Genomic DNA, 13,466 nt, shown 5'->3' on the forward strand with positions numbered 1-13,466 from the left:
GCAAATTGAAAATATAGTGAAAGTACTTGGTGTGGAAGAAATTAGATTAACTAAGGAAATAGTACAAAAGCAATCAGAGAAGGATAAAAACTTGAGTGCTCCTATATCAAATGAGCTCCATGCATTCTGGTTAAAATAACTGACAAATCTACACTTGAGGTTGGCAGACCAGATGAATAGGGTTTGGAAGCACCAGAAAATTAAAAATGGCTAACAGCTGAAAGGACATTCCTAACTCAGAAGGTGAAGGAGAAGGGAAATGAGCCTCGAAACTACAGGCCTGTAACCTGTTTGCCAATAACATACAAGTACTTATAAATGTAAATTAAATCTACAGCTATTTGAGAATATAGAACAAAAAGGGTGCTACAAAAATTAAGGAGGAATAAAGGACCAATTATTGACAAAATTGGTTTCAACGAATTTGAAAAAAAAAAAAGAAGAAATGGTCTTATGGCTTAAGATAGACTATAAAGGGCATTTGATTCCATTTCATATAGCTGGATTAAGAAATGTCTCAACATTTTTGGAATCGGGAGAAACATTCAGCAATTTATGAATACTTTGATGAAGTTTGGGTGAATAAAGCCAATGGCTAATTTATTTTATTTTTATTTTATTTTAATTTGATTTATATGCCGCCCTTCTCCGGAGACTCAGGGCGGTTTACAATGCGTTAATGGGGAAAAAGTCCAAATTAAACGTAGAATTTTCCAAGGTGACTCAGTATCACCTAGTTATTTATGGCCCCACTGACAACATTTTGAACAAGACAAACTATTGAATATGAACTGACCAAAAAGGAATAAAATTTTTGCATTTACTCCATTTGGATTATTTGAAAAAAAGCCAAACTAGATTCCTTACTTAAAAAATACAAAAGAATTCAATAAATATATTGGAATACGATTTGGCATTGACAAGTGTATATCGCTGGCATAAAGACAGCCAAAACAGTTGAATCTGATGGATACAGCTTAACAATGAAGATTTAATAAAGGGAGTAGCACCAGAAAAAGGCTACAAATATGTGGGAAATTTGGATACTTCTGATTTATTACAGAATCATACTCTAATACTTCTACTAAGCATATCAAATGAATTTGTAAAATTTTGAAATCAAAGCTAAGTGATAGAAATACCATATACCTGGGCAGTCCCTATTATTTGATGTACAGCAGAAACAATTGACTGGATAGACCTTGATAACTTGGATCAGAATAATGATAATGTACCACGTTTTGCACTCAAAAATGATACTGATTGGCTGTATTTGCAAAGAGCTGAAAGTGTTGGAGGACTCTTACAGATGAAACAAATTATGAAGGAAGAAAAACATGGCCTGAATGATTACATTTTTAAAAAGCAATAAGGAAAATCCTGAAGGAACTCAACAAAGCTTTTTTTGCCCTGTTTTTGAGGCTTTTTTTCAGCCCGTTTTTGAGGCTTTTTTGGCTAAATTTTTCAAAAAAAAACAAAACAGCCTGAAAAAAACCTCAAAAATGGGCCGAAAAAAGCCTCGAAAACAGTCCGAAAAAAGCCTTGAAAACGGCCCGAAAAAAGGCCTGAAAATGGGGCGCGCGGAGGCCAAAAAAAATTTTTTTTTGTTGATTTCCTCTTCTAAATTTAGGTGTGTCTTATAGTCAGGTGCGTCTTATAGTCCAAAAAATACGGTAAATGCTAAATAGACAATTGAAAATGATTTGCTAATTGGAAGAACAAGCATGGCAATGTATGGTCGATACTTGAAGATTATAGAAGAAAAAGCTTATTTAAAAACCCACATGAAGTTGATTAATATCAGGAGAGTTAAAGAAATTGAAGGCTTTATTTTAGTGGCCCAAGAACAAGCATGAAGGCAAAAATTCAACATGTAACAAACAAAAGCAGATGTTGCCTCTGTAGTAAAAGGATGAAATAATTGACCAGTGGCTAAAGCAAAATTTTATAAACTGACTACAAGAAGTGCTAGGAATGCCAGAATTATTCACTGGAAATTTTGAGAGGTTTGGATTTGAATGCAAGAAAATTGATCATCAAATTGAGAAGATTTTGGAAAATCAAATGGACAAGCATAACATGCCTGATATTACAGATGTTCATAACATCTTGTTCATAATTCACCTGATATAACAGTTATTGGGGGTAAAAGTCTGCTTCATGGATGTTGCTATAGCATCCATGATGCTAGGAGTGAGGAAAAACAATTGGAAACATTACAAAAAACTGGGACTTGAAGATTGAAGTTGAATGCTTATAGAAGAAGGAATTTGTTGTTATACCAATGTGTTTGAGGCCCTTGAATGATATTAAAGGAGTTCCTCAATATCTGGAAATATTTATCAGTCTTTAATATCTAACTTTATCAAACAAATATCCCATCCTACATAGAATTGCTTGTATTCTTAGATGCTACCTTAATAATTCTTAGGTGCTTGGTTAGGACTTGAATTGTTAAGTTTCCATCAGTCTTAGACTGAATTTAATTGTAGATTACCTACATATAATACAACTCAAATGGTTTGCCAGATTGGAAAAATTAAACTCAAGATGATTTATATTAAAAACTTAATAAACACACACACACACACACAAACTATAAGCGACTTTTTCATTACAGCATATAAAACATTCAAAATATGTCAAAATATTACTTATGGAACACTAAAATTCTAAATGTTCTTTTAGTTTGTACAGGAAATTGTGAAGTCCATCACACCTCAATAGTTCAGATTATTAGTGACTCAGAATAAGCCTCTATACCAGGGGTTCTCAACCCCAAGGCTATGGTCCACTACCAGGCCATGACTTATTCGCCACCAGGCCATGGGCCAGCTTGCGTGAGCTGGTGCGCACACACACACATGAGCAGCAGGCTGGCACACATGCATGTGTACACAGCTTCACTTGCAGTTGAGCTGTGTGTGCATGTGTGTGAGCACCAGACTGCCACTCGCATGAGTCAAGCTGCGCACACCAAAAGCTATATTGATGAAAAATAAGGATATATGTGTATTATTCTATGCATATAATGCCACATTATTGGTTGAGAACAGTTTGCTGAGAAATCTGGATAGATTATAGGGTGCATCAAGAAGTATGGATCTTAATGTTGCAAAAATCCAGATAGTTATAAGAAAGAAGACTGCAAGTTTTATATAAACGGCAAAAAAATAGAGCAAGTAGATGATTGCACATACTGGTTGTATCTGGTAAAGGATGGTAGGTGATACATGATATGTGGCAAAGAATTAATATTTATCACAATACATGAAAGGGCTGTCTATAAGTGTGTGCTTATCTCCAATTTGTGATGTAAAAGTAAATAGTGGATATACCAGAAAAAAACACTGGTGGAATAAAGTCAAAATGAATTAATTTAAAAATCTGTTTGCTAAAATACTAATACACACACCCTCCCTAATGTAATAATAAGTTTATGAATAACTGTAAACACAATGTGTCTGCAAGGATTTGGTTTAAAAATATGTCAAACCTATGCTCTTTTTTCCATCTCAAAAATCACTAAAAAACCCTCCCACAATTTTGTGCTAAGCACAGCATAATTAATACTTTAAGGATTCCCCCCTCCCCAAGTTTGCTGTACAGTGTATGATAACTATGATTAACCACAGCAAGAGAAAAACTCAGGATGATTTTTCTCTCTATGGGTACCAATTTTCCAAATTCTAGTGTTCAGAAGATAGTTGGCCTAATTCCCATAATCTAATGGATGTGTTATTGAGGAACATCTCATCCCAGGGTGGATAAAAATCAATGATTTTTTTTAAAAAAATCAAAAAAATCAGATTTTTTAAATTTAAATTGGATTTTTTAAATTTAAATCGGATTTTTTTGATTTTTATCAAATTTATTTTAAAAAAAAACTTTTGGGGTAAAAATCTATCGTAAGATAGTTTTCTATTTAAGATACATAAATAATTTAGTTTATTCAGCATGAAATGGAGCTTAGTTATGTAGCATGAAGCTATATATTCTGCAACACTGGGACTATCGGTGAGTCAACAGTGGGTCAAAGGAGTAGCAGAGATGACAGTTGCTCTTTAAAAATTATGATTTAAATCGAGTTGATTTAAATCAAGCCTTTTTACTAGTGATTTAAATCATGATTTAAATTGTGATTTAAATCAACACGATTTAAATCAAATCCACCCTGTCTCATCCTACTAGGATTGGCATGCCAGCAGAGGTACTATGTAGTGGGTCCCATCAGACTCTTGCCCTTTGAAATATCTTGCCCCCCAGTGTGTGGTTGGCTCCCACCCTCCTGACCTTCCATACTAGGGTAAAGATGTGGGTCTGCCAGTTGGGCTGGGGCTCCAATGGGGGAATGTCATGCTGGAAGTGGTTAACAGATTAATAACAGATCCCCCCCCACCCCCGGCTTATCCTATGCCTTTCCTCCCTATCTTTTAGTTACAGATGATAATATGTATTTTTATAATGTTTTATTCTTATTGAAAAAAGGCTGTTGCATTGTTTTATACTTTTTAATATTATTAACCACCCAGGGTCACCTTGTGGTGAGATTGCAGTAAACAAATTTCATAGATAGATAGATGGATGGATGGATGGATGGATGGATGGATGGAAGGAAGGAAGGAAGGAGGAAGGAAGGAAGGAAGGAAGGAAGGAAGGAAGGAAGGAAGGAGACTAAACTCAACACATTGGAGGCCACAAATGTGTTGAGGAAAAAAAGTATACTATTTTGATATAAACTGGAGTTTTAAAATCTGAATTACCAACAGGCTATTAATAGAATCTTTGAAAATCATGTTGAATATCTGTTCTAATTAAGATTTTGATCTCATTCACTAGACTTTAAATAAACATTAGAGATTCTGAATTCATTGTGTATTTTACCCTCAAACAGGCTCAAAGGCAATTCACAATCAACATAATAGTAAATTGAAAGTTACACCTAATTGCACTACCATATCTTCAAAGTCAAAAATAAGAACTGTATTATATTTATATCCCACCTTTTCTCTTTGGAGTTTAAGACAATATATATAATCCTACAACATAATTATTTACATCACAACTCTCTGAAATAGGTTACACTGAAATTTCATGACTGCACCCACATTCCACATATTTAAAATATATATATTTTCTACCTCTCGAATATGTGATAACATTTTATTTATCAGAGGTCACTTTAGTCAGATTAGAATTTATCTCATGATTTTGAAATATCACAAGTATACCCTAGGCTTTATATGAATATGATGTGGCTTATGTATTATGAATTTATATAGAGAATAAGTGAGTTTGGGATCAATTCTAAATCATGTTTACTCAGACGTCAGCATGACTTCACTCAGTAAGGTTCATAATTTAGTTATCAGTTTTGCAGCCTATAATAACTTATCATCTTTTATATACTTCACTTATTATGTTTAATTAATTTAAATTTATTGGCTGCCCAACTTCATGGACTATCACTTAGAGGTGAAAAATATTTAAGGGTCACAATAATCATTGGTTACCCTGATTTTACAATTACAAAATAGTGGCCCTTTACTTTTCATCACAATATTTATAAATAGATTTGCCCCACAATATAATACTGTGACCATACAGAAGCTGTATTTCTCTAGAAAAATTTTATTGTGGGATCAATTTCAAAGGCAAATACTGTTCAGACAAGAACAGTAAGGAAATATGTAAAAAATAACACATCTCTACTGGAACAGACCACAATGGAATTATTATTACAAGAATCTATATACTACTAAAAGTCTTGTTCCTGTTATCTTTAACTGGACAAAGTAGTGCATCATAGGGCAAGAATTTTTGAACTAAGGTATCTCAAATAGGCTAATTTACAGAAAGCATTTAAAAACAAGGACCCATGACTCCTATAGAATTGTCACAAATGTTATAAAAAATTTTATGACATAAACTTTATCATGAAACAGTCTATGATATAATACAAATGTCATAAAACATTTCCTATGCTGATGTTTGCCTGTGCTATACAGTTCAGTATAGTCTATTTTCAAGGCAGATGTGTTTCAGGATGGATCCCAACATTTCCAGTAAAGGCAATGCATTAGAGCATTGCCTTTACTGGGTCTGCAACCTTTAACACTCAAAGAGCCATTTGGACCCATTTCCCACAGAAAAGCAAGCACTGGGAGCCACAAAACCTGGGTGGGCGTGGCCATCTCAACATCACTCCCACCCAGTCACATGACACCCCCAGCCACGCCTACCCGGGTTTTGTGGCTCCGGGTGTTTTCTGTGGGAAATGGGTCTCTCTCTCTCTCTCTCTCCCTCCCTCTCGTTTTTCTCTTTTTCCTCTCCCTTTCACTCGCTCCCTCTCTCCCTTGCTTTTTCTTTCCTTTCTTTCTCTCTTCTCTCTCTCATTTCCCTCTTTTCCCTCTCATTCTCGCCCTCCAGCTCTCTCATTTCTGTGTCCCTCTCCCTCTCTTCTCTCATTTGTTTCTCTCTTTGCCCCCCCCCCCGTGTGTGTGTGTGTGTGTGTGTGTGTTCCCTCTTGAACCATTTCCAAAAACAGGTGAGGATTGGGGTTTTTTTGTTTTTTGTTTGCTGATGTTCTTTCTTCTTCTTTGGGTGCTTTTTAACATATGATTTAAATCAAGAGTCATTTCAGGTTCCCAGATAAATGAAACTGTTTTGTCCCCCTGCTATGGCTCCTTGTGGGCTGGCTGGCTCTGCCCCTTGCCCTCCCCTCCCAGTCCCTTCTCATGTGGCCTGAGAAAGTAAGGGCGATGGCAGGGATGGAGACTCGCTCCCTATTCCAGAGCAGGAGGGAAGCACCCCGGTACTTGCCTTTCATCTTGAGGGTGCTTCTTGGTGCTGCATGCACCTCAGTCGCTTGGGGAGACGCACAACTTGCTCTTCGCCCCAAGACACTGGCTCGGCCCGGCTGCAGCTGCCTTCTCCCCCATTGTGAAGCACGCTAAATTTAAGTGTGCTGCAAGCAGCGAGCAGGCCATGGAGGCGGCGAGAGCAAGTTGCAAGTTGGAAGCACTGGCCCGGCCCGGCCGCAGCTCATGCTGCTGCTCTCGCCGCCTCTATGGCTTGCTCACTGCTCTCACAGCACCTTGCACAACACACTTAAATTTAGCATGCTTCACAATGGGGGAGACGGCATTCCCTCCTCCTCCTGGAGCCCATTATGATGCAGAGTATTGGCTGCAGCCAGGCCGAGCCAAGTCAGTGTCTTGGGGCGGAGAGCAAGTCACTTGTCTCCTTGAGGAACCGAGGTGCGCACAGCACCAAGAAGCGCCTGAAGAAATGCCCGCAAAATGAGAGGCAAGAATATGGAGCGAGTCTCCATCCCCGCTATCCCCCTTACCTTCTCAGGCCACGAGAGGAGTGACTGGGAGGGAAAGGCGAGGGGCGGGGCCAGCTAGCCCGCAGGGAGCTACAGCAGGGGGACAAAAGAGCCACATAGGGCTCGGGAGCCACACGTTGCCAACACCCGCATTAGAAGTTGAAGATTTTGAAGAATATTGTAAGAAATATCACTGAAACAACGACCCAACAGAACACAAGTTGTCTAGTTAGTTATAACATCAAAGCTTTGAGAAAGGATTATACAAACAAATCCAAGATAACCTGAAACTGCTACAGAGGGTCAGTATGGTCACAATAGAATTATTATATCTAGAGCAATCAAAATACATAATTATTCTGATAAAAGAGAATGTAAAGCAAAATATAAAGACAGAAAATATGGATTGTTAATGAGAAAAAAATTATAATTTCATTACACTCTACCATTAATTACTGTTCAGAACGTTTACAGATATAGAACTATTTATTTCATTTTCTAATAGTGTAAGAGCATAATAAGCTGAATTCGCATATCCACATTTTCTTTCCTCACTTCTAATTTCAATTCAAAAGGCACTAGTTTTCTATAGAAAGTCTGCTTTCATCTCACGTACCATGATGCCCAATAAAAGTAACCAAAGTGATACCCTGAGTAGGACTGCAAAGGCATTTTGAGAGATACTTTCAGAATCTACCCTAAAACTATTGCCATGGCCTTCAAAATATTTTCAAACATTGTTTTGAAGAGTCTTCTGCAATTTCAAAGCAAATCTTGGAGAGAGAAAAAAAGCAGATAATGTCTACTATATGTGATGTTTTTGATTTTAAAAACTTATCAGAAAAAACTAAGAAACTACAGTTTTAAGTTAAATGGTAAAATCAAAAAAGATCTTTAAAGATGTATCTCCAAGATAACTGATAAAAAAGTCACAGCTTCTCTGGGACAAAAATGAAGAAAAGAAACTGCTACCTTCGATGAAGTAATAGAAGCTAGGTCTACAACTACCACCACTGCTGGCACTGCTACCACCAAGTGTTATTCATTTTAGTGGAATAGGTAAAACCTAAGTAAGGCCTGATTTGGTAAAGATGGTGGGAGAGTTGATCCAAAAACAAAGTATGATCCTAATGAAAGTTAGTTCAAAACTGTAACTTTTCAAATTACAGTTAGTGTCTTAAATTCAGAAGTCAGTCTAGCTCAATGTGGGAGACTTATATTAACATTGTAACCACACCCCATCAACTGCCAAACTATTGAATGCCGGTAAAGCATAAATATTTGTCACCAGCATCACCTTTCTTTATCTACATTTAATACATTTATTTAACTTTATTCTTCCAAGAGTGGTGGTCTAGTGTTGAAGACCTTCTCCCTCCTACTCCAAAGGTTGAGAGTTCAATCCTAGGTAGCAGCAGTTAGTTCTCTCTTAGGGTGCAAAGAAAAAATATCTGCTGTGAACTCCTGTGGCATCAGGAAGAGTATCTGGCCAGTAAACACTCAGCTTCATCCAATCCCCCAGACTCTACCCTGAATTTAAGGGATTACAGGATCGTTTTATTTAACTTTATCCTTCCAAACCCTGTTCTCATTTGAAAACAGAAAAAGGCGAACATGAGATACAGAATTGAACATCTTTGGTGTAGTGATGATACCCAAATTCAAAGCTGCAGAAGGAAATATAGAATAAAGTATACAGTAAGAGTATGGTAGAACATTTTAGCTCCCATGAAGCTAAATTTATTCTTTGACAGAAAGAAATGAAGGCACCAAAGAGCAAGCCTAAAGAACCTAAAGGTGATACAGAATAATCATTGAGGTGTAAGACAGCCTCCGCAAAATAATCAGGTGTTGTGTTTCCCAAATTTATCTCCAATTACAAGTCTTTAGAGCTTCCAAGCATACATACATACATTTACAAAATGGAGAAGATCCATTATCCAAGAACACATGGAGGTTTTTCACTGAGAAAGCCTAAAACTGGCTAAATCCTTATTTGGACACACTGCTTTAAAACACATAGGAATTATTATTCTTTTTTTGCATTTTCATATAGCTTAATAGTTTACAGTTGTCAGTATGAACTTCTGGGCCATACATCGAAAAAATTTTAAAAATCATTTTTGCAAAACTTAAATGTATGTTGATAAAACAAAAATAAGTCCATGGCTATGCTATCTATATTATTCTATGAACTGGGTAAATAATAACAATGACGTGTAAACAACTGTATAGCATTGAAATATTCTAGAAACATAGTTTATGCTAGTCTTATTTAAAAGGATAGAATAATGCATAGAAATATCTGGGATATAACATACTAAAATTGAGAAGTGTTTTTTCTTTATTCATATTATATTCTATGGCCAAAAATTATGTGCAGTACAGGCATCATCCAACAACAAGGATCTTTTTATTTGTATTCTTCTATCCCATTTTTTTTTTTACAAATAATTCAAAGTGGCAAACATATCAACACACTTGCCTATTTTCCCCAGAACAACAACCCTGTGAGGCAAGTTGGGTTGACAACAATTTACTGGCCCAAGGTCATCCAGCTGGCTTCCATGGCTAAGGAGGGAGTAGAACTCAATAGTCTCCTAAAGTGGTGCTTTAAACACTTGAATTATCTCTTTTCTTTCCAGACAAATAATTTGATTTAGAATTAGTTGACACTGCAAGCTTAGAAGAAGAGACTTGCAGAGGACTGATAATCAAGTTATCATAATTTGGAAATTAATTATAAAGCACCTTAAAGATAGAACTCCCAGAAATATTTTATGGGAGATACTGATTAACTTTACACTGGAGGTAAATTCTTGTACCTCCGGTACAACGTAAAGTATAACTGCGTAACTGAATTTATAGGACTGTTTTCAATTACTGCAACTACAATTCAGGCTGAGAGATAAGTGAATTAACATACGTATATCTAGGGCAGCACTTGCATCTTTAAATGAACAAGAGCTCCTCACTTCAGTTCCCTAATAGCCTGTTCCTCTCTGCCATGCAGTCTTCTCATTTGCTCAGCCAACCATTGTCTCACCCATCAGCCATGAAACGTCACTGCCCTTCTGCACATTTTCCACTATATCTCCCTCTCGGTACAGCGCTAGAGCAATCCCTCCTCTGTAGAACAACCCTCTAATTTTGCCTCCTTTATCATCTCCTGCATGTGCACACACATGTCATTTTATTTGTATCACCTACACCCAGCCTTAAAATCGCTTGCAATGTTACTCTATCTCAGAAGGTGTGTACGGAGCACGGAAAGGCTGATGAGATGGTGAGGAATCCATGTTCCATTTTACCCCCTTAGTCTATTCACTTACTTTTCCAGGTACAATCGTGCTGCTCAAAATAAACCAATCATGAACACACACCAGACAAATCCCAGACCGATATTATTGTAATGTCTTTAGGTTAAATAAAATACCAATTGGGGGTGGGGGGGGGGAAGAAGGTAGATTTTTCACACACACACACACATGCTCAGGACACACAGTTGCTGAATAAGGGTCAGGTAACTAATACTATGAATGCTAGAATTGAGGGATGTTTAAAAAAAAAAAGCCTATAGGAGAACATATGTTTCTCTTCCTCCTGTCACTCTCTCCATCTTCTTCACCAGGAGACCTTCCTTTCCAAAGAGCAGCACAGCATCCCACTCACACACTGGAGTCTCTTCCAGATCTTGTAAAGCTGAGTTTTGATTATTCCTGGTTTTCTGCTGGGTTAGCGGCTCCTCCAGTCCAGCTTTCCCAAATGGTGTTTAATCTATCCGCACCCCCATCCCCAACACACTCACACACACACACTCTCTCTCTCTCTTTCTCCCTCTCTCTTTCTCTCTTTAACGTGCTTCCCATCCTCAATAGGATTTCCCCATCCTCCTCACCGGAGATACTGAGCGCAAAGCAGGCTCATCCTCCGCCGCCGCCGCCGCCGCTCGCTGCCCGCCAGTCCACGCCGGCCCCGCGTCGGGGTCTACAGCTCGGGCCCTTCCGCAGCCTGGGAGCCGCAGCCGCCGCTGCTGCTGCCGCCTCCGGCCGCCGCCATCTTCCCGTGTCGGGCCCAGGCTCTTCCTGGAGAGGGAGGAGGCGGGAGGCGGGAGGAGGGGGAAGAGGTAGCAGCGAGGGGAGGAGGAACAGTTCCGCTCTCCGCCTCCTGACTGGGGGAAAGGAATTCTCGCGAGAGCCGCTCAAACTGCCCCGCCTCCACGTTGAAGGCGGCTGTCGCCTCCCCTGATTCGCGCGGAGCCAGGCGGGCAGGTGCTTGACTACCAGCCGGCGAGCCTCTCAAGTCAATGCCTCCTTTTTCTACCTTCCCACCCTCACTTCCGGGCGCGGCCCAAGCTCAAAGGGACCCACTTCCGTCTCTAGTGCACAGGGAAACCCTTCCCTTGTCAGCTCGTGGGCCCGCAAGGCGGCCTTCTAATGCGACTTTCCATTGGCGGTGCTGCTGTCATAGCAACGGGGAGTTGCGTGCGAGTGGAGGAGGGGGGATGAACAGTGGTGTGGTGTGTGTTATCGCCATGGTAACCGTCGCGACTCCTCTAGCGCGCGCTCCTTCCCCAACTCCCGCCTGGAAAGTCACCAGCTCCCTCCTTCCCTCACTCTCCTGACGCCCGTTTTAACCTGTGCGAAGACATCCACGGAGACATCTTTTGACACGCACACCCCGCCCAGAATAAGTGGGATTCGTTTTAGTAAGACTACTCGAAGTCTGCCGTGACGCTCGTCGCACCCGTCCGAAGGCTGAGGGTGCCGATCGGAAGAGCCGAGATTTAGTTAACGTTTGACGAGAGATGGGACTAACCTTCGAGCCACGGGATTACCGTGGCGGCTTCTCTTGACTCTTGCTGGAGTCGCTTTCCAGCTGGCACCCGAATTTTTCTTCTCCTGCACGTGGCAGTTGCTCCTTGGGAGTGCCAGGAATAACCGATGAAATAAAAGTAGAACACTGCATTGTTTAAACTTGGGGTTCTTGGATCCCTGCCAAAACCCCTGCCTATTTTTAAAAGACAGTCTTTAATGAAGGGAGTGGAAGGAGGCATGCTGCAGAAAAAATTGCCAACCTTTTGCATCAAGGGCAAGAGTGCTTCTCTAGACCTTAAGCAGTGCCATGAGGGGTTCTTTTTTTGGAAAGTAAAGTAGAAGATGACTTTGGCCCAGTCCTTTTGTGCACCCTTTATCTCCCCCCCCCACACACACACACACCACCACCACAAAAGAAAAAAAGGAGAGAAATATATTCAGGGACTAATAAAAGATATATTGAGAATTGTAAAGGTGGTGGGCATTTCCTTCCTTCCTTCCTCCCTCCCTCCTCCTCTGTCATATAGCTGCCCAATTTGCAAGAGCAAATTCTGAAGGGAAACTAGATTGCTTTAAATGTAAAAATATTTTTAATATAACTTTTTTTATATAAAACAAGAAAGCCAGAAACGACTGTGACAACGATGAAGAACAAGATTTTTATCCTCTAAGACATAGAATGTTTTTTTCCTAATCATTGGTCTGTGGCAGGTGTTATTGATACTTATAAACAATCCTTCAGAATGGAAATATTTGTTTTGGAATGTTTCTTATCTTTCCTCTATAGACATTTCCTCCATTACTTCAATTGTCATCAGTGGTTTCTATTTTAAAAAACAACATTTCAGAGGTGTGGGGGTTTTTTTTAGCCTATTTTGTATAACTCTCATTTTTCAATATATTCACTATATGTCTAGATAAAGCCTATGTCTTCAGGCAATCCTCTCATAACTGGCAAGTCCAATCTGGTCTTCAATCCATTGTGTGAAAGGGATTTATCTTTCCAATGCTGCAATATTGGCATATTTGGCATAATAAAGCTGAGAAGCTATTTACATTGTCCAGTTGTTAAATTCCAAGGACTAGGTATGTGGTTCAAGAGAATATTATTGTCTGAAAATTTTAGCTTTTGTCGCACAATTACATTTATGTAATTCAGTACTTTCCCCCAAAACTTATTAAGTATAAGACATTATAAAAGTGTGTTTTAAAGAAGCATAATCCTTATTATATCTCCAACAAAATTCTGTTTTAGACAGTCCTTTTCTATACAAATATAACAGACTTTAATGACTTCAAAATATTTTTGTTATGTAAAT

At 38.9% G+C, this 13,466-nt stretch overlaps 1 protein-coding gene across 2 annotated transcripts in view; it reads right to left on the reverse strand.

Moving 5' to 3' along the window:
- Positions 1-11,801, reverse strand: part of SMG7 (SMG7 nonsense mediated mRNA decay factor) — a 64,590-nt gene extending 52,789 nt beyond the window's left edge. The window contains exon 1 of one of the 2 annotated variants that reach the window (XM_034409638.3): positions 11,229-11,801. In XM_034409638.3, coding sequence (XP_034265529.1) covers positions 11,229-11,257 — 29 coding nt within the window. In that variant the 5' untranslated portion in view covers positions 11,258-11,801. The remainder of the gene's footprint in view (positions 1-11,228) is intronic. The other variant, XM_034409639.3, reaches the window with a different exon arrangement.
- Positions 11,802-13,466: the final 1,665 nt, after the last annotated feature.

This window comes from Pantherophis guttatus, chromosome 3, assembly GCF_059756535.1.
Source record: "Pantherophis guttatus breed Tessera chromosome 3, ASM5975653v1, whole genome shotgun sequence".
In the NCBI taxonomy this organism is placed as follows: domain Eukaryota; kingdom Metazoa; phylum Chordata; class Lepidosauria; order Squamata; family Colubridae; genus Pantherophis; species Pantherophis guttatus.